The sequence below is a fragment of the Morus notabilis genome, unplaced genomic scaffold, assembly GCF_000414095.1.
Source record: "Morus notabilis unplaced genomic scaffold, ASM41409v2 Scaffold615, whole genome shotgun sequence".
Taxonomy (NCBI): domain Eukaryota; kingdom Viridiplantae; phylum Streptophyta; class Magnoliopsida; order Rosales; family Moraceae; genus Morus; species Morus notabilis.
Genome location: NW_010366289.1, coordinates 50,054 through 69,566, shown reverse-complemented (window position 1 = coordinate 69,566; position 19,513 = coordinate 50,054). Strand labels below are relative to the sequence as shown.

The following is a 19,513-nucleotide window of genomic DNA, read 5'->3' as shown; positions in this document are numbered from 1 at the left end:
CTTTCCCTATCTGATATTGGACCCACACATGGATGAGAATCCCTATCTTGGCCGACCACACTAAGGGATAAGGGATAGAGGAGATTTCGTTTTGAAATTCAAAATTGGAGATAGAGATTTGATTCCTTCTAGAAGTTTGACTTCTACTCTATAAATAAGAGAATAGTAGAAAATTGTGGACACAATTTTTTGTGACAATTTTTGAGACAATTTTCGGAATTAATTTTTACCCTAATTTTAGAGGTGGCCGAAATTCCCTAATAGAGAGAAGGAAAAATTTTTCTCCAAAAAATTCCACATCGTGCATGCGATGGTGTTTGTGGAAATTTGAGTGTTTATTGTAACCCGTTTTATCTCATTTGTGCCCACACACACGTCTTCGTGGATTCTAGGAATTGACGTGGAAGACATTGGTTTTCTAAACACAAAGATTGGAGCAATGACTGTTCGTGATCAAAGAACTCAAGTTATCATCTGAGTCGGCTTCCAGGTATTTTTCCTGATTGAGTTCTTGATTTATATAAGTTAATGAGATTAATTTATTCGTGCATAAATTAATATAATCTATAGAGTATCTTAAAAGTTTTATGAAAATTTTTGTTATACACGATCCGCCTCCCTCCCCGCACCACGCTTCCGCATCCGAATTCGATTCGGAGACCAACAAATACTTGGAGTCGTGCCATGATCATGGCCTTAACTGCTAAGAACAAGTTAGGTTGCATCGATGGTAGCATCCCCATCCTAAAGCCGATGATCTCCTCCCCGGCATATGGATTCCCTGCAACAACATGGTCATCTCTTGGATTTTGAATGTTGTAAGTCGAGATATAGCTATAGCCTTCTCTATATTGACACTGTTGCAGAGATCTGGTCAGATCTTCGAGAATGTTTTCATCATAGCAATGGCCTGAGGATTTTTCAGATGAAAACTCATCTTGTTGCTCTGTATCAAGGTGCTGTTGATGTAAGCACATATTTCACTTACCTGAAAATTCTCTGGGAGGAACTCAAGATCTATCATCCAATTCTTGTTTGTCATTGTGGAGGTATGAAAAGTTAGATGGAATAACAACAACATGAGTATATTATACAGTTCTTAATGGGTCTAAATGAGTCCTTTTCTCAGGCCCGTGCTCAGATCCTTTTGATGGATCCTCTGCCACCTTTAACTAAGGTTTTTGCTTTCGTAGTACAAGAGCGTCAACGGGCAATCAACAATGGAGTTCTTGTTCCCACCTCTGTGACCATGGGGGATCCATCTCATTCAGCTGCTATCGCTGCGATAGCTAACGTCAACCTAAAGCCAAAACGAGATCGTCCATTCTGCACTCATTGTTGCTTGCAAGGTCACACAATCAACAGATGCTATAAGCTTCACGACTTCCTTCTTGGTTATAAGCCAAAAACCAAACAAGTTCCAATTAAGCCACAGGCTAATCAAGTTACAGCAACGGTAGTTGAAGAGCGCACCTCTGAATCCTTAGTTAAGGATTTGACTGCTTCTCAATGCTAGCAACTTATTGTTCTTTTGAGCTCTCTGTTCTAGACAAGTGCATGCTCTGTTTCAGATCCACAATAGCCTGGACTTTCTGTGTCAAGCTTCAGCAGTATTCTTTCACTCTCTTCTGTTTCTACTTTGTCCTGTGTTCAAATTCCTTCCATATCTTGGGTTCTGGACACAGGAGCAACCCACCGTGTTTGTTGCTCCTTTTCATGTTTTAACAGTTGTAGGCATGTAGTTAATTCCTCTATCTCTCTAACCACTTATCTCACGGTACCGATCACTCACATAGGTTCTGTTCGTTTATGTGATAGTCTCACTCTCCACAATGTTCACTACATTCCACAATTTCATTTTAATCTCTTGTCAATCAATTCTCTCACTCTCCACAATGTCAGATTTTCCTTTTCAATTAATTCATTGTGATATATGGGGGCTTTTTACACCAATAAGTACTGAGGAATATCGATATTTCTTAACCATTATAGACGATTGCACTTGTTTTACCTGGGTATATTTAATTCGTGCTAAATCTGATGTCAAAACAGTTTTTCCAGAGTTTTTCACCTTAATTCAAAGCCAGTTTAATGTGGCAATAAAATCTGTTAGGTCCAATAATGCTAAGGAATTGTCATTTTCTAAATTTTTTTGTTACAAAAGCTTCATTCCTTATCACTCTTGCACAGACACACCACAATAAAATTCTATTGTGGAAAGAAAGCACCAACATATCCTTAATGTAGCTCAGGCTCTCCATTTCCAATCAAACATACCATTGGTTTATTGGAGAGATTGTGTGCTCACATCACTTAATCTAATAAATCGAACCCCATCACCTCTCTTGTCCAATAAAACTCCATTTGAACGTCTTTAGAAAAGATGCCATCCTATTCTCATCTTAAGGCTTTTGGTTGTTTGTGTTACGGTTCCACACTTCCTAGACATTGCACTAAGTTTTCTCCTAGAGCAATTGAGTCTGTATTTCTTGGTTATCTTCCAAGGTATAAAGGATATAAGCTCCTCGACCTTGCCACCAATTCCATTGACGTCTCTAGGGATGTTATTTTTCATGAGACAGTGTTCCCTTTCTAAAAGGAGACTGTTTCAGATTCTTCTTTTGATTTTTTCTCTGACCGTGTGTTGCCTTATGTCTCTAATGTCGAGTCTTCTTTCCTATGCCTAGTAATCCAAGTACTCATATTCCCACATCTTCCACACGTCCAACTCATCAAGTAAAACCATATTCATATCTTCGAGACTATCACTTCTCTAGTGTCTCTCACACTCCATCATCCACTGTACATCCTCTCTCACATGTGTTAAGTTATGACAAATTATCTCATGAACATAAAGCATTTGTCATGCTATTTTCACACACTTCGAACCAATTAGTTTCTCACAAGTTGTTGCTATACTGGAATGGAGAAAGGCAATGACTGTAGAGCTTGAGACTCTTGAGCAAAATGACACCTGGTCTGTGACTTCTTTACCTCATGAGAAACACCTTGTTGGCTGTAAATGGGTGTACAAAATCAAATATTAAGCTGATGGAACTTTATAGCGTTATAAAGCTCGCCTTGTCGCCAAATGGTACACGCAACAATAGGGTATTGATTACCTTGATACTTTTTCACATGTTGCTAAAGTGGTAATTGTCAAGGTTCTTCTTGCCTTAGCTGTCATTCATAGTTGGCATCTCACACAACTCGACGTGAATAATACCTTCCTTCAGGGTAATCTCTAAGAGGAAGGTTATATGTCTTTGCCTCCTGGTTATCACCGTGAGTGGGAGTCTCTACCATTTAATCTTGTTTGTCGGCTACATAAATCCCTCTATGGGCTTAAGCAAGCCTTTCGTCAATAGTTTTATAAATTCTCAAGTGCATTACTTGAGCAAGGTTTTAAGCAAGTTGCTGCAGACAACTCTTTATTCATTAATAAGGATGGAGTTTCTTTTATTGCTTTGTTGGTTTATGTTGATGATATTATCATTGCTAGTAACAATGAGAAACTCGTGGAAGGTCTTAATATTTTTCTTGACAGCTGCTTCAAGCTTAAGGACTTGGGGAGATTGAAATATTTTATGGGGTTAGAAGTTGCCAGATCAAGTGTTGGTATATCCTTAAGTCAGAGACATTATGCTTTGCAACTTCTTTCAGACACTAGCTATCTCGAGTGTAAAATGAGGAAAACACATATGGATCCCAATGTCAAACTTTCCCAAGATGAAGGAGAGTTACTTGATTATCTGACTCAATATAGAAGGATTATTGGCAAGCTTATACCTCACGATAACCAGACCAAATCTCTCATATTCTGTGAACATATTAAGTCAATTCTTAGCAAAACCAAGAGTTCCTCATTTGCAAGCTGTTCGGCAAGTATTGCAATATGTCAAGACAACAGTTGGTCAAGGTCTACTTTTCTCTTTTACCTCATCTGTTAGTTTGAGAGGTTTTACAGATTCTGACTGGGCTGCTTGCCCGGATATAGAGTTGTCAAACGTGATGTGTCAGGTCGGCACGGCACGTCCGACCCCAGGCCCGTGGCAGGCCTAGGTCGTGCCTAGCACGACTCTGCACAGTACAGGGCAGTCCCAGGGCCGGGCCTGAGGAGAAAATCTTAGGCTCGGTCCAGGCCTGCGAGCCTAGTCTATAAGGGCCAGGGCCAGGCCTGGGCCCAAGTCCTTCACGGGCTAGCCTTGGCCCTTGTAATTTTTTTTTCCAAAATTTAATTAAAAAAAAAAAGAAAATATACCATATGCCCCCAAAAGATGTTATTTTATTGAATTGAGATAATACGAATAAGTACACATAAATAACTGTCTCGTTAAAAACCTTGCCAAGTAAAACCCGTGAGATATCAGGATAAAACCTTGGCGAAGGAAAAAAAAGTGCAGTATTCTAGGAATAGTAAATTATAAAATCTAAGTGCTTCCAGAAGATTCTGTTATTTCTAAGTTAGAAAAATAGTCTTGCATTGAATTATCCGTGTATTGTTGTTTCGTCTTTTGGCATCTTTTCAGTCATGAACGTACATTAGCCGCTCCAAGATATCTGGATGCATTTTGCTTCTCTTCTCATCAAGAATTCAGTTGCTTGCACTAAATGCTTCCTTCGATGTTACCGTTGACACTGGAGTTGTCAGAATGTCACGAGCTATTATGGATAGTGTTAAAAAATGATCGGTCTTGCTATTCCACCACTGTAAGATGTCCAATTTGGCGTCATCGATTACAAAATTTACTTCAAAATATTTTACCAATTTGGTAGACGCTTATGTTGATGACGATCTTGCCGTTTTCTCTTTCTTCTTCAAGAAACTCCACGACGAGCCTTTAGGCCCCGAACTGCTAGTTGACGTCGAAGTTTCCTGTTCTTTTTTACTTGTGTTGTATTTTGCTTCATACAAACCAAATACCATTTCTAACATTTTTTTAGCGTTAATAATAGTTAGTTGCATATCAATACCTAAATTTTCTGCTGTAGCAGTCATCAAAGATTCAGTCTCATCTACTCCGCACCTAGGATCTAAAATGGTTGCTAATGCATATAACATAGGACAACCTGACCAATAACTTTTAAATTTAGTTTTCATTAGCTTAACTATGTTTCCAGAAAGTATTGTATCCCTATAATAAGAAATGTTTCTGAAATATTAAATAGTTGATGGAAAGCTAAATTTACAGTAGGATAATAAACTTCGAAAAGTAATTCAGTAGCATTGTAAAAAAACTTCTAGAAATTTAAAAAAATACTCACCAATTTGTATCAAAAATTAAAAGTTGATCGTTCTTACTGTTTACATACGTTTTGATGAGCTGTGAATACGGGAGTACAGCCTTCAAAATTAAATAGGTGGAATTCCACCTATGTCTCACGTCAGATGGAAACTTTCTTGGGCGCATTTGACTGTTCCTGTAATATTATTTGAATTCTTAGAGCTGAGCTCCAGAGCTAGATATGAAGGATAAAGATTCTCTAATATTTGTTAGATTAGCTGAAATATGTTCAATTATTGTATGAACTACTAAATTGATTATGTGACACGCACACCATTGATGAAAAATTTCTCCCCCAAACGTTGGTTTCAAACTACGTTTAAACATGTTAATTTCAACCGTGTTAGCTGGCGCATTATCAAAAGTAATAGTTAAAACTTTATCTTTTATCCCATAAAACCCAAAAATTTCCATTATTGTACCAAAAATAGCTGATGCGTTATGAGGATATGGACATAAATGAAAACCTATTATTCTTTTTTGTAAAACCCATTCATCATCAACATAATGCGCCGTGACGCATAAATATCCAGTTTTATTGCACCCCTCCCATAGATCAGAAGTACAAGATACAATAGCATTAAAAGTCCTAAAATTATCAACAATAGATTGTCTCATTGCATAAAATGCTTTCATACAATTAGAACGAGTTGTGTTTCTACTTACTCGTTTAAATTGCGGACAGAAGGCCGTCTGTATGAATTCTTCGAACGATGCATCATCTGCAAAAAGAAAGAGGTAATTCGACACTAGCTAGAAATTTAGCTAGTGCCTTACGAGCACATCGTATGTAAAATTTTGGAACCCTTGTGATGTGAGTGATAGTGTTTGTTGGTGGGAGTCCACACTCCCACTTTGGTGCAACGATAGACATACTTTCCGATGTCTATCTAAATGACCAGTACCCCCACCCTTTTTATTAGAAAAGCATGTTTTACAATACTTACATACTGCATGAATTTCCATTTCACCTGTTTTTGGATTTGGTCGGGGCTCCTCTGTGAAATGCTGCCATGCAGGAGAAGTTTGCGATCTTTTTTCCCTGGTGTGTTCTCCAACTTCCTTGTTGTGCACTAAAGCATTATAACCAGAGCATTTTCTAGTTCATTGGGGGTGAGGTTGGGAGGCATCATTTCATCTTTGAAAAATGGCTCATCACCAAGCTCAGGAAGAGCAGTAAAATCAGGGAAGTTTGATGCGGCCATTGGGAAGTTTGATGCGGGCATTTTTTGGAAATTGATTGAACTTAAACTTTGTAAATGAAAGAGTAAGAAAATGAGTGATCGCGAGAAAAAAGCTTAGAATCAAATCAAAGAGACAAGATGAGAGATAGAATAAGAGTGAGATGAGAAGTTGAGAGTGAATTGTTATGTGGGATTTAGGGTGGGATTAAGGGGTATTTATAAGAAATTTTTAGGGTTTTTTCAGATTGTGACCGTTGAGCCCTTCGCGGGCCCAACGGTCACAATCAGAAAGGGCTAGAGGGCTTTTTCGCGGGCCTGGGTCGGGCCGAACAAGGGCCGAATCCGGGCTGGGCTGGGCCACAGGCCTTCATGGGCTAGGGCCAAGCTTGGACCGCTAGCTGAGAAGCCGAGGCCCAGCCCTAGCCCATCAAAAGTGCCGGGTCGGCACGACCCGTAACTGTACCGTACCGGGCCGTGCCAAATCCGACTGAACTGGGTTGGGCCAAGCCGTACATGGACGGCCCAGCCCATTTGACACCACTACCCGGATAGCAGGAGTTCCATTAGTGGTTTTTGAATTTTTATTGGAAATTCCTTAATTTCTTGGAAATCCAAGAAGCAGCATATTGTAGCAAGATCTACTGCTGAAGCTGACTATAGATCAATGGCAAAATGCAACGTGTGAACTCATGTGGCTGTTCTCTCTTCTTAAGGACTTCAACATTGAACATCCGAGACTAGCTGCTGTGTTTTGTGATAATGAAGCATCCTTACACATAGCAGCGAATCCCATTTTCCACGAGAGAACTAAGCATATAGAGATCGATGTCATTTTGTGCGTGAAACGATTCAAAATGGAAGCTTGAAGACCCTTCATGTTGCATCTCAACACCAAATTGCAGGCTTGATGACCAAACTGTGATTTCCTGCACAATTCAATTTTCTCTTAGGCAAGATAGGAATTCATAATATTCATTCTCTATCTTGAGGGGGAGTATTAGAGTTGAGGATAAAAGTGTAAATTTGTAAATAGAACAAGGGGACGTTTGAAAGGGAGATTCGTGCCATGATTTGAATCATTGTTCGTGGTTCGTTACAGTATTTTCTCTCACAAAAAAACACACGTAAAACAAGAATAGTTCTTAATCATAGTTCTAAATCCATGAACCAAACGTCCCCAGTTGAGAAAATAATTAGATTAGTTTTTCTTTTTGTTTTTGTTTTTTTTCCTTCTGCTGAGCTGGAGCTTTTGTAACAAATTCGTAACAAACTTCTGTTCTACCTTTTGTATAAGTTCATTTTCCTCTTTCACATTTCTTCAAGCAATGAGATTGCTTCATTTTCCATATTCTCTCTTCTATATTTTTCTCCTTTTCGTAATTAGCTCTAAGATTAAATTCCACATTGGACATTAGAGTCACTGATATCTCGACCTATGGGAGGTCAAGCAGACGGGTGCGAGACATAATAGAACAAAGGAACTTCTATAAACATTTCATAATGGAGAAATACTTGACTCCAAAAAGTTATAATTTTATAATTCCTGAATTGTGAAATTATATATGAACTCAAGGAGAGCAGTGAAATCAGGAAAGTTTGATGCGGGCATTTTTTGGAAATTGATTGAACTTAAACTTTGTAAATGAAAGAGCAAGAAAATGAGTGATCGCGAGAAAAAAGCTTAGAATCAAATCAAAGAGACAAGATGAGAGATAGAATGAGAGTGAGATGAGAAGTTGAGAGTGAATTATTGTGTGGGATTTAGGGTGGGATTAAGGGGTATTTATAGGGAATTTTTAGGGTTTTTTCAGATAGTGACCGTTGAGCCCTTCGCGGGCCCAACGGTCACAATCAGAAAGGGCTAGAGGGCTTTTTCGCGGGCTTGGGTCGGGCCGAATCCGGGCTGGGCTGGGCCACAGGCCTTCATGGGCTAGGGCCAAGCTTGGACCGCTAGCTGATAAGCCGAGGCCCAGCCCTAGCCCATCAAAAGTGCCGGGTCGGCATGACCCGTAACTGTACCGTACCGAGCCGTGCCAAATCCGACTGAACTGGGTTGGGCCAAGCCGTACATGGACGGCCCGGCCCATTTGACACCACTACCCGGATAGCAGGAGGTCCATTAGTGGTTTTTGAATTTTTATTGGAAATTCCTTAATTTCTTGGAAATCCAAGAAGCAGCATATTGTAGCAAGATCTACTGCTGAAGCTGACTATAGATCAATGGCAAAATGCAACGTGTGTGTGGCTGTTCTCTCTTCTTAAGGACTTCAACATTGAACATCCGAGACTAGCTGTTGTGTTTTGTGATAATGAAGCATCCTTACACATAGCAGCGAATCCCATTTTCCACGAGAGAACTAAGCATATAGAGATCGATGTCATTTTGTGCGTGAAACGATTCAAAATGGAAGCTTGAAGACCCTTCATGTTGCATCTCAACACCAAATTGCAGGCTTGATGACCAAACTGTGATTTCCTGCACAATTCAATTTTCTCTTAGGCAAGATAGGAATTCATAATATTCATTCTCTATCTTGAGGGGGAGTATTAGAGTTGAGGATAAAAGTGTAAATTTGTAAATAGAACAAGGGGACGTTTGAAAGGGAGATTCGTGCCATGATTTGAATCATTGTTCGTGGTTCGTTACAGTATTTTCTCTCACAAAAAAACACACGTAAAACAAGAATAGTTCTTAATCATAGTTATGAATCCATGAACCAAACGTCCCCAGTTGAGAAAATAATTAGATTAGTTTTTGTTTTTGTTTTTGTTTTTTTTCCTTCTGCTGAGCTGGAGCTTTTGTAACAAATTCGTAACAAACTTCTATTCTACCTTTTGTATAAGTTCATTTTCCTCTTTCACATTTCTTCAAGCAATGAGATTGCTTCATTTTCCATATTCTCACTTCTATATTTTTCTCCTTTTCGTAATTAGCTCTAAGATTAAATTCCACATTGGACATTAGAGTCACTGATATCTCGACCTATGGGAGGTCAAGCAGACGGGTGCGAGACATAATAGAACAAAGGAACTTCTATAAACATTTCATAATGGAGAAATACTTGACTCCAAAAAGTTATAATTTTATAATTCCTGAATTGTGAAATTATATATGCGTTTCTTGGCATATATACACTCACATATTCTATATATCCTAGTGCTGAGGCCATAACCGGCTGAAAGGAAAAAATAGAAAAATGGAAAAATTGCACGCCCGTAGTTTTGCCATCCTTATAGGGTGATGAATGGCCAGTGTCACCCCCAACAAACTATTGAGGATTCCACGTCAGACCAAAGTGGGAGACTTATATTACTGGAAGTTGGTGCAATTAAACCAAACCAAAGATAATATTAAGTAAAAAAAAAAAAAGAAGCACATAAATTAACAAGAAGAATCGCAAAGATTTATTAAGGTTGTTCGGGTCAAGGCGTGACATTCATACCGTCATAAGTCTTCTGAGTGGGAGAAAATTAGTGCAGAGACTGACCCATTAGTTACGATATCGTCGTTTGCCATAATTCGTGCTGAAAATCTAAATCAGTATTCGTAAAGAATTGTGTGCTTCTGGAGTAAATTTAATTGGTGGCCTATGCTTTTGGTTTTGTTCTTTTTGTCGTTGTCTATTGTCCTTCTAATTGGATTGCTTGGGGTCTTCTGTTTCCTTAATAAAATATTTTAGATTTGTTAAACAGAGGATGCGAAAACCATGTTTAGGTCGAGGCGGTCACACACTAGAGCCGCCGCTTCAAAGCAATCGTTGGTAAATCTGGGTGCTAAAGAAAAACTTTAGTATTATGTCAAAAAAAAAAAAAAAAAAAAAAAAAAAAAAAAAAAAAGTCACCACGAAAAGACGACTACATCTGAATTTGTTTTTAAGCAAGAGAAAATTAATAAACTCATTCTTTAAATGCATTGTTTTAAGATTTGTATCCTTTTAATTAACATACTTCTTTAACTAAAAATATTAATAAAAAATTTTAAGATACATTTAGTACAACGTATTATATTGTATCAGTATTATATTGTATAATATAATTTTTATACGAGAGGCATCTCATTTTATTAGTTTTTTACGGTACATATATGAAAAGATAAATAGGAAACAAGGCCATATCCTGTGCAAGGCACAACAAAAAAGATCTAAGTCTATAATATTGAATAACAAAATAAAAAATTAGAACCAAGAGACGACAAGAATCAACTCCTCGCAAGATCAGGAAACAAAAATGCAAAGAAATGTTGGGGTCCAAAATTCCTAGCAATACAAAAGTCACTCCTGATCATACTCGAGAACCTCCTCGTGGGAGCTAAGAACCTCCTCCACTTCAACTTCCTTGGCCTCGTACTCTTCTTCTTCATCACTGGCTTCGCCGTCCCTAAGTAACTGCCTAGCCAATTTCTCTTCCTCGTGCAACCGCTTCCACTCACTAACCCACTTATCCCATTCTTCCTTCAACATCCTCCGCTTCTCCCGCTCCTGCTCACTCAATAGCAACGACACATCTTGATCCTCTGCCTCGTATTTCTTGCTGTACTTCTTCAAGTTCTTTGCAATCTCCTCTTCTTTCTCGGGGCTCAGGAAAGATGGAGGTCTTGGGCGCCACAAAAACTGCAATAGATAGAGATGTAATTTAAGTAACTAGGTAAGAATCGAATGTGCATAACAAATGAATATCTAGTGAGAATCCCACTTAAAATAAAGCAACTACCTTCTAAGCACTATCTAGTGTGATTGACGCCACTTTTTTCACAAATAGGAAACAATAGCAGTCCATAAAAATAACCTAAAAAATCTGGTGAAAATGTGTACTTTTTTCTACTCGTCAAGAACACTACGAGCCTCTTCATCTAGGGAAGCAATTTATTTAAAGAATTGAAACACACACGTATTCTTTAAAACCAAGGAAGATGGCAATAACCTGAAAGAAATGATCCCTCATCACCCGATAAAGTAGCTTGCCATTGAAGGACCAAATGTTGAAACCATTCTCCATCTCATGAACCGAGGTCACAGAAGTTGCAACATACCTAATTGTCAAAAAGGCAAATTACTAGAACAAATACATACAAAAGAAAGAAATGGTTTTATTTTGTTCAATTCCTAAAAAAAATTTATGATCCAAACAGCACATGATTTCTAACCCAAGTATAATGCTATTCACCCATATTAATAACATATCCAATAAAAACATAACGCCAGACTTACCTTCCTGTAGGATCCCATTCAATATCCGTACACATAAAATGCTCACCAGACGCCATGGTTTCTAGCTCATCAACATTGTAAAACTCCAAGGTTCCATTTTGAGTTTTCAATCCCGCAAATATAATAAATCGACCAGCAGGTGACCAGAAAAGAGCATTTGCGTTCTTGCCTTTGAGAGTAGTAAGTTTGGAAATGCGGCCTGTATTATTAGCGCCCCGCATTGAGTAAAAACTGATGTCAAGCTTAGGGGCCTCACCATGGATAACAGCAAACCTGTGACCCTTCGGCTCCCAAGCGAAGGCAATAATCTTATCATTTTTGTTTTCAAGCTCCAAGACCTCAATAGGGATGTCGCGCTCTTTTATACGGAAAAGCTCAAAGCCAGTGTATGTACTTTTTTTAGTTTTTGTATAGCGATCAACCTTAACAGCAAGGTAATCCCCGTTGGACTGCCAATACATTTTGCAGTCACTAACACTAAATAAGTTCTTCTGACGAAGCTCTTCTTTACTAGGGATTTGAATAAGACTGACCTGTGATTTGTTTGAATATATCCCATTAGTTAGAGCTCCACTTCCAACTATACAAACATAATACACACACAAATAAATAAAAGACAAGCTAATGAAACATCAAAACTCACCCTCGCAGGTTGGTTCCCACCCCCCAATTCAGGAACAAAGAGTGAGAGAATTGGATCGGTTGGTGACCAACTGAAGTCCATAACATTTTCAACCCTTACAGACTTCTTGTCAATTAGAGAAAAAGTTTCTGTTTCATAAACGGAGATAAGATTCTTCCCCATCCTGGCAAAATACTTGTCACCTTTTCCACCACCCCAACTGGAAAAAAAATCATGCAATACATCAGGATAGGATATTGAAAATAGTCATACTGCACTCAAACGGAGAAGGAAAAATAATTTTTCAAAAGATTGATTCGTATCAGGAGCAAAGAAATAACCTGAAGGCAGGCCATTTTGGAAGACCTCCAGGTCCGAGTGGAAAATCATGCGTGGTTCCCTTAAAATCTCTCATCACTTTTCCAGTTCTCACATCAAAAAAGTTGATCACAACCCTCTGCAAAAGAAGTTCACATGAGGGATTGCAACAATTTAACTTCAGTCTAAATAATGAATGGCAAGAACACTCACATTTGCATCAAGAGGATTGCTTGTTTCATGACAGCTGCAGGTCACCAGATATTTCTCACCAGGGGAAAAATCAATCAACCTAACCTGCAATTTATAAGGCTTAAATGGTAAGGACCAATACACACAAAAATTATGGGTAAGACATAGAAAAAAACCAAAAACAACCTGGGGATGAGCATAACGCATTAGCCGATTAAAGGTAGAGCCACCACCCCAAATTGCAGCGCCCTGTCTATGAATAGTTGCCAAATAAGTCCCAAGTGGGGACCACTGCACAAAGCTTTCTGTCCAGTACTGCAAGAAAAAATAGATATGAAACTCCTCACTCAATATTCATGAACGACAAATGGAATAATTTACGAGAGAAACAAAATATATAAAAAACCATGTTGTCGACTGAGGTTAATTCTTCATTTAGAATTTGCATACATAATTGGAAACGGACATGTTCTCTCCTTCTCACACAGTCATCCACAGCCACCCACAGTGGCCTTTTCAACATAAAAAGATATGACTTAAAATGATTGAACTCACCGCCCGCTTGTAAACAAGATCAGCCTTCAGCTGCCTAGCATCATTCCAAAGTACTTCAGTATCTGAACCAGCACGTATCACAAACTGATCTCTGGCCTTATCATCAGTAAGCCATTGTTGAAGATTTTCCTGCAACAAAATCCCAATAAGAACACAGACCAATTAATAGCCGAGGAAAAGATGTGCAAGATGATATGATATTAGAAACACTAAGACCTCGTTCATTTCACCGATTCGAGTTTTCAGTTTTAGGTTTCTACAGTAAAAAGCTCTCAGAAAATGTTTTTCTGCTACAATGAAAAGCTCTCAGAAAATGTCACATCTCAGCTCGAATTGAAAACTCGAATCCGCAAAGTGAACGAGGCCTAAATGTTTGTCTCACAACTCAAGCTTTTAACTTGAGTTGTGTATGTGATAGAAAAACACTATAGCAAAAATGTTGAATTTGAATTTCTGTGAGAAAACATTATAGTAATAGAACTTAAGTTGTGACTTGAGTTGTGAAAAGAACGAGACCTTGACTTGTACAAGTTGCTGAAGATTCAAGAAAGCGGATTAGAACATTACCCCAGGAGTGTAAGGCTTAACTTCAGGAGGGGCCCACTCATCAGGAACCTTCATGAATCGGTCGAAGTCATCAAACATGCTGACAGCAAAAATATGAGACCTATCCAACTTGTACCCGTGAGTCTTCTCCTTAGCAAGCTCAGCTTCCTACAAACGTGACCATAAACCGAAAAATCATAAAAACAATGAATATTTTTCAGATAGTTTACACCATATTACAAATTAATACACAATTCCCCGACAGCAATGTAACGAAAAAAATAAACCAAGTAGCATAGCAATTCGCAGTCTGGCCATAAAGCCAAGGGACTAAGACTTGTTTGTGCCCATTCAGTTCATATTAATCACAGACAATTTTACAACCAACAAAAAAGAAATTAAAATTATTCTTCTTCATATAAAAGAAGCTCCTTGATTTCAATCTAAAATCAAAGGAAAACGATGGCTTATATGATGAATGAATATTTTAATTTTTACCTGAGGAGTATTGTACTCAATAAAGCAATAGCCTAAGGTCTTCTTGGTCTCAGGATCAACGGGCATCCAAAATCCGTCATCCTTGATAACACTAATCTGGCTGTAGATTTTCCGAACTACACCCTCGAGCTTCTCAAACTTCTCCCGAGGAACCACCGGTAGGTTATCCACCACTATAATGTTCCCGAAGCCGGAATCGAACTCCAAATTTTCATCTCGGTAAACATCTTCGTCATCACTAAAGAAAAGGGGGGCAAATTAAGGGAAAAAACTTGGAAAAACAGAACCCTAAATCAAAGCTTTAGTGCTGAAACTATGGCGGAATTGGATCGAAAATTACCTCTTGATTCCGAAATCTTCGCCGGGGGGAAGACGGATGGAATCGAAATCGATCTGCGAGAGATCGATGCCCAAACTAGCCGCCGTGTCGTCTATCTCTTTCATCAGCATAACGTCCGCCATGATTGAACTTCTCTACTTTGCGTCGCTTTGGTTTCGCTTTCAGAGCCTTCGAGTTATGGAAAACTGGAATTCTGGAGACGGCCAGGGTGGTTTACACTGAAACTCTGTGAAGAAGATACGTGAACTGGAGATGGATAGAGAGAATAGAGAGAGAAGTAATTCTAGGGTTTATGTTGGGGACAAAATATGTCTTTTCGGACTTGGGTCGGAAGTCGGATTACGATTCTATGTTTAAATCCCGATTTAAATTGGACCGACTAACGAAGCCCAACGAAACTCTACTTTTTGGACCCAGACGCATTTATATGACTGCGTGAGAGTTTGATATATCCCTTTTTTTATCTGATAAAATTGAGAATTTACTTTTAATTTTTAATTTTTAATTTTTAATAAATATTTTTTTATTAGTGTAATTTTGACTAAAAAAGTTTTGAATCAAAAATAAAAGATAAAAATCATAATCCATATACTTTCAGAGGTATTTATCAATATTATCCTTTTTTCTTAGACAATTACAAAAATTTCATACATGGAAATTTTAAAAAAAAAATTTCAGAACAAAACATTATAAAAACAATAATATTTGCATAGTATTTATCATATTTTGAACCACATAATATAATGTAGTCATTAATTTAATGATCTAAAAAATTTCTCTATTCTTAAAAGATTTAAAAAATCGTGTCATATATCAACTTTACTACTTAAATTTTGCTATGTCCGTGAAGAACCCTACTTGAAAAATAAATAAATAATAGAGTTAAAACACTACGGGTCTTTGACTCTTCCATTGAAACATTTTTTAACCCAAAATCTTGTTATTTTGATAGTAAAAATTTCTGGTCGTTTTAGTTTGCGAACTTACTTGAAATTCATTATATTTTGGCTGAATTACTAACAATTTCATATTCACAACGTTTGTAAATGTGAAACAAAATTTGGTGTATTTGAGGAAGTCTCTTTGTACTGTCAGCTATGCAGCCAACACCAGCAAATTAAGGGCCTTCTATGGCATCCACACTCGGATAACAAATGTGAAACAAAAATCCATTCACGTTATCCAAGTGAATACATGAAAACTTCTAAATCATCAACGTCATCTAGCCTTCTGATTTCATCCATAAACACTCCAAGTAGAAAATATATATCATCAGAATTCGGGTGTAAACGATCTTCAGCTTTGAAAGCATGCACTTCGTTCTTGATTTCTATCCAACTCCAACCAGGGACTTTTTTCACACCCCTTTGCCTCATAAGCCTCTTTACACTAGCGCTTTCATCCCAACGCCTAAGGAGCCTGTACAGATCGGAGAGGATGACATAAGTGCAGTGCTCTTCTGGCTCCACATCCAGCAGATGGCTAGCCACCTGACTAGCGAATTCAATGTTTCCACAAGCCCTACAGGCACTCAATAACGTCTTCCACACCATTGCGTCCGGTTCAAATGGCATTGATTCAACTAAGGCTTTTGCCTCGTCCAAACGCCCAGCTCGTCCGTACATGTCAACTGCACAAGCGTAATGCTCCACTCGTGGGGGTATTCCATGTTTGAATTCCATGGATTTTAATAGTTTGCAGCCTTCTTCAACCAAACCCATATGACTGCAAGCAGTCAACACTGCAACAAAAGTTATGTGATCTAGTTTCACTTCTTCCCTCATTTTCATTTGGGAGAAGAAGTCTAGTGCAATGTAACCCTGCCCGTGTTGAGCATACGCGAAAATGATTGAATTCCAAGTGATTGAGCTGTCTTTGGGGTTCTCTTCGAAAGATTTCCTTGCGTCCTCAATAATACCGCACTTAGCATACATGAAGATCAAAGAGCTGACGACGAACTCATTAGAGTTGAGGCCAGATTTAATTGCCAAGACATGAACCTGTTGGCCTAATTGGAGAGTTGCTAAATCTGCGCAAGACCTGAGGACAGCTGAGAAACTGTAGTGATCAATCTCTAAAATTGCAAATTGCATATGCCCAAAGAATTTTAAGGCATCTTCACTGAGTCCAACTTGTGATAAACCAGTCAAAATTGAGTTCCATGAAACTCGGTCCTTGAACTCCATGGATTCAAAGATACTTAGCGGTTCGACCATGGATCTAGTATTCGACTTAAGATACATGGCTATCAAAGCATTACATACTGGGACTGATTGTTCTAGTCCCCTTTTTATTATCAAACCATGGAGAGATTTTCCATGCTTCTTATGTTCTTCTTCAAAACAAGCACTTATGATGCTAGTATAACTATAAATGTCTGGTTCAAACCCAAATCTTTGCATGTCTATAAAAAGATTGAACGCACATTCTTCTTTATTGTGTACCAAATATGCCCCTAACATCGAATTCCACGTCACCAAATCTCTAGTTCCAAAAGAACCATCAAATACTTTCTTAGCATCCGCTATAGAACCACATTCCGAGTATGAAGTGATTGTGGCATTGCAGACTTTGTTCTCAAATTCCAGACCATGTTTTATAGCTTTGCCATGCATTTGCATTGTGGACAAGTAAAACTCGGCATCATCAAGCAACGTCAAGAGCGGAGCGATTGTTCCGTCCTCAATCTTCAAGCCTTCCTGTTCCATGCAAGCAAACAACAAAAAAGCAGTATCTCGATCACCCAGTTGAACATAACCGGAAATTAGTGCATTCCATGAGACAGGATTGCGTTCTGGCATGCCTTCAAGCACCAGAAATGCGTCCTCAACTCTACCACACTTGGCATACATGTCCAAAAGAGCACTTCCACAATAAACATTTTCAGCATAACCCATTTTAACTATCATGGAATGAACCTGCTGCCCAATACTCCATTGGTGAGCAGAAGCAACCCCCTTAAGTAAGCTTCCAAATGTATAACCATCAAGCTCAAATCCACATTTTTTCATGTTTTTAAAGAATTCCCACGCGTTCTCGAAGTTCCCACGGTTTACATTGCCAGCGATCATCGTGTTCCAAGAGACACTGTCTCTCTGAGACATTTCGTCGAACAGTTTGTGAGCAAGCCAAGATTCTTGACGTCTTGAGTACCCACAAAGAATATTATTGGCAATATAAATGTCGCTAAGCGTTCCTGATTTAATTGCCCAAGAATGTGTGATCAGAACCTTGGCAAATGAATTTGGCGAACGCCCAATTGGTAAGTGCGATAACCTCATTCACTAGTAAGTAGTCCTAGTCGTTTTCGCCGCAGGAACAATGATGAATCTCTCTCTATTCAATGAAGTTTATCTCAATCATTTCCTGAAAATTGTAGTTCAATTGACAAGAACTAGATGTCATATAGGTTGAAATATACACACTTTTTGGCTGTTGATCCAGATTCATAATCTGGTTTTTAACGTTTTCTTAACGAAATTCTAATATGTTTTCAATATATATAGTAGGCTTCTGTGGTCATTTTCTCATATGTCGTTTTACTCTTTCCTTTTCGTTTTACACTAGCTGGAATGAAACCTAAAAATACTGTTGTATTATAAAAAAAGTGTAGGTTTTTTATAGTACAGAATTAGTTTATATATATTATATATATCTAATCTATTTTCAGTTAAAACATTTAATGCTCATTTAGTTCGTTGATTTGAGTTTTTAGTTTGAGTTGATATATGACTTTATGTGATTATTTTTTACTGTAATAAAAAAGTTAGATGTGACTATTTTTAAGAGCTTTTTACTAAAATAAAACTCGAATCAGTGAAATGAACGGGCCCTTAAACTATATCATACTGCCTCGATAAATTTTATCTAACAAAAATCTTAGAAGAAAATTAACTGCAATTAAAGTGGTCGACCAGAAGCAGTAAAGTTCATGCAAACACGAAAATCATCAAATAGATTGGTTCAACGCAACTCAAAAAAGAATAGTCATGTTTCTTCACCCAGAAGCAACAGGCAAAAATTAAAAGATTAAATGTTCCGCAGCTATTTACTTTGTAAAGTAAAAAATAAAAAATGATGGGTACGTTTAGAATTGGTTTCAAAATAATTTTATTTTTCATAAAAAGTAAAAATGAGATTGTTTTGATAATCATTCTGGTATTGATTCTGAAATTGCGTTTAATTAATTTTTTAAGAGATTGTTTTGAGTATAATAAAAAAGTGAAATCATGTTTATTAATTAATATATTATAATATTATTGACAAGTACTAAAAAATAAAAATAGAAAAGTGAAAAATAACTTTCAACTATTTTTTAATTCCTTCACAAAAATTATTCTCATTATTTTCGTTTTCAAAATATTTGTTAAACAAACGTCGTTTTGTTTTCATTTTCATTTTTTGCTATCGAAATACGTGAAAACCGTTTTAAAAAACGATTCCAAACATGCACTCCCTGAGTGAATGCAAAAGTTTTAATTCACATCCAATCTAGACATTTTACTTAATCTGTTAAGATAAGCATGTTGATAGATAGATACGCACAATTAGGAAAAAACTTAACAATTACCTGACTAAAATGAAGAAAACTATGACCGTAGAGATTGTAAGTTATATTCTCAAATATAATAACTTGGGAATACTCATAAGGCATTGGCTTAGTAGAAACGAAAGTCACTTGCAATAAAAACACACCAGAGTCTAAGCATCACTAATATTAGCGTCCATTATCAAATGCTTGAACACTATATGATCCAAGTAAATTT

The 19,513-nt window shown here is 37.6% G+C and overlaps 2 protein-coding genes across 2 annotated transcripts; both read right to left on the bottom strand.

The window, feature by feature from the left end:
- Positions 1-10,583: 10,583 nt before the first annotated feature.
- LOC21390551 (eukaryotic translation initiation factor 3 subunit B) lies at positions 10,584-15,084 on the bottom strand. Its single transcript, XM_010109990.2, has 11 exons — positions 14,748-15,084; positions 14,408-14,645; positions 13,931-14,077; positions 13,364-13,492; positions 12,995-13,123; positions 12,830-12,913; positions 12,640-12,755; positions 12,320-12,518; positions 11,677-12,209; positions 11,390-11,498; positions 10,584-11,079 (listed from the first exon to the last, which is right to left on the bottom strand). The coding sequence occupies exons 1-11, from the start codon at positions 14,867-14,869 to the stop codon at positions 10,741-10,743; spliced, it is 2,145 nt and encodes a 714-aa protein (XP_010108292.1). The 5' UTR covers positions 14,870-15,084; the 3' UTR covers positions 10,584-10,740.
- Positions 15,085-15,759: 675 nt separating this feature from the next.
- Positions 15,760-18,203, bottom strand: LOC21390550 (putative pentatricopeptide repeat-containing protein At3g25970). The gene has a single exon (XM_010109989.2). The coding sequence runs from the start codon at positions 18,026-18,028 to the stop codon at positions 15,926-15,928; it is 2,103 nt and encodes a 700-aa protein (XP_010108291.1). The 5' UTR covers positions 18,029-18,203; the 3' UTR covers positions 15,760-15,925.
- Positions 18,204-19,513: the final 1,310 nt, after the last annotated feature.

Coding starts and splice junctions, on each gene's coding strand:
- LOC21390551 (XM_010109990.2), bottom strand. CDS start 14,869: ATGGCGGACGTTATGCTGATGAAAGAGATAGACGACACGGCGGCTAGT. Junction 12,914..12,994: donor TGCGTTATGCTCATCCCCAG/GTTGTTTTTGGT, acceptor TATAAATTGCAG/GTTAGGTTGATTGATTTTTC. Junction 12,210..12,319: donor GTGGGAACCAACCTGCGAGG/GTGAGTTTTGAT, acceptor AACAAATCACAG/GTCAGTCTTATTCAAATCCC.
- LOC21390550 (XM_010109989.2), bottom strand. CDS start 18,028: ATGAGGTTATCGCACTTACCAATTGGGCGTTCGCCAAATTCATTTGCC.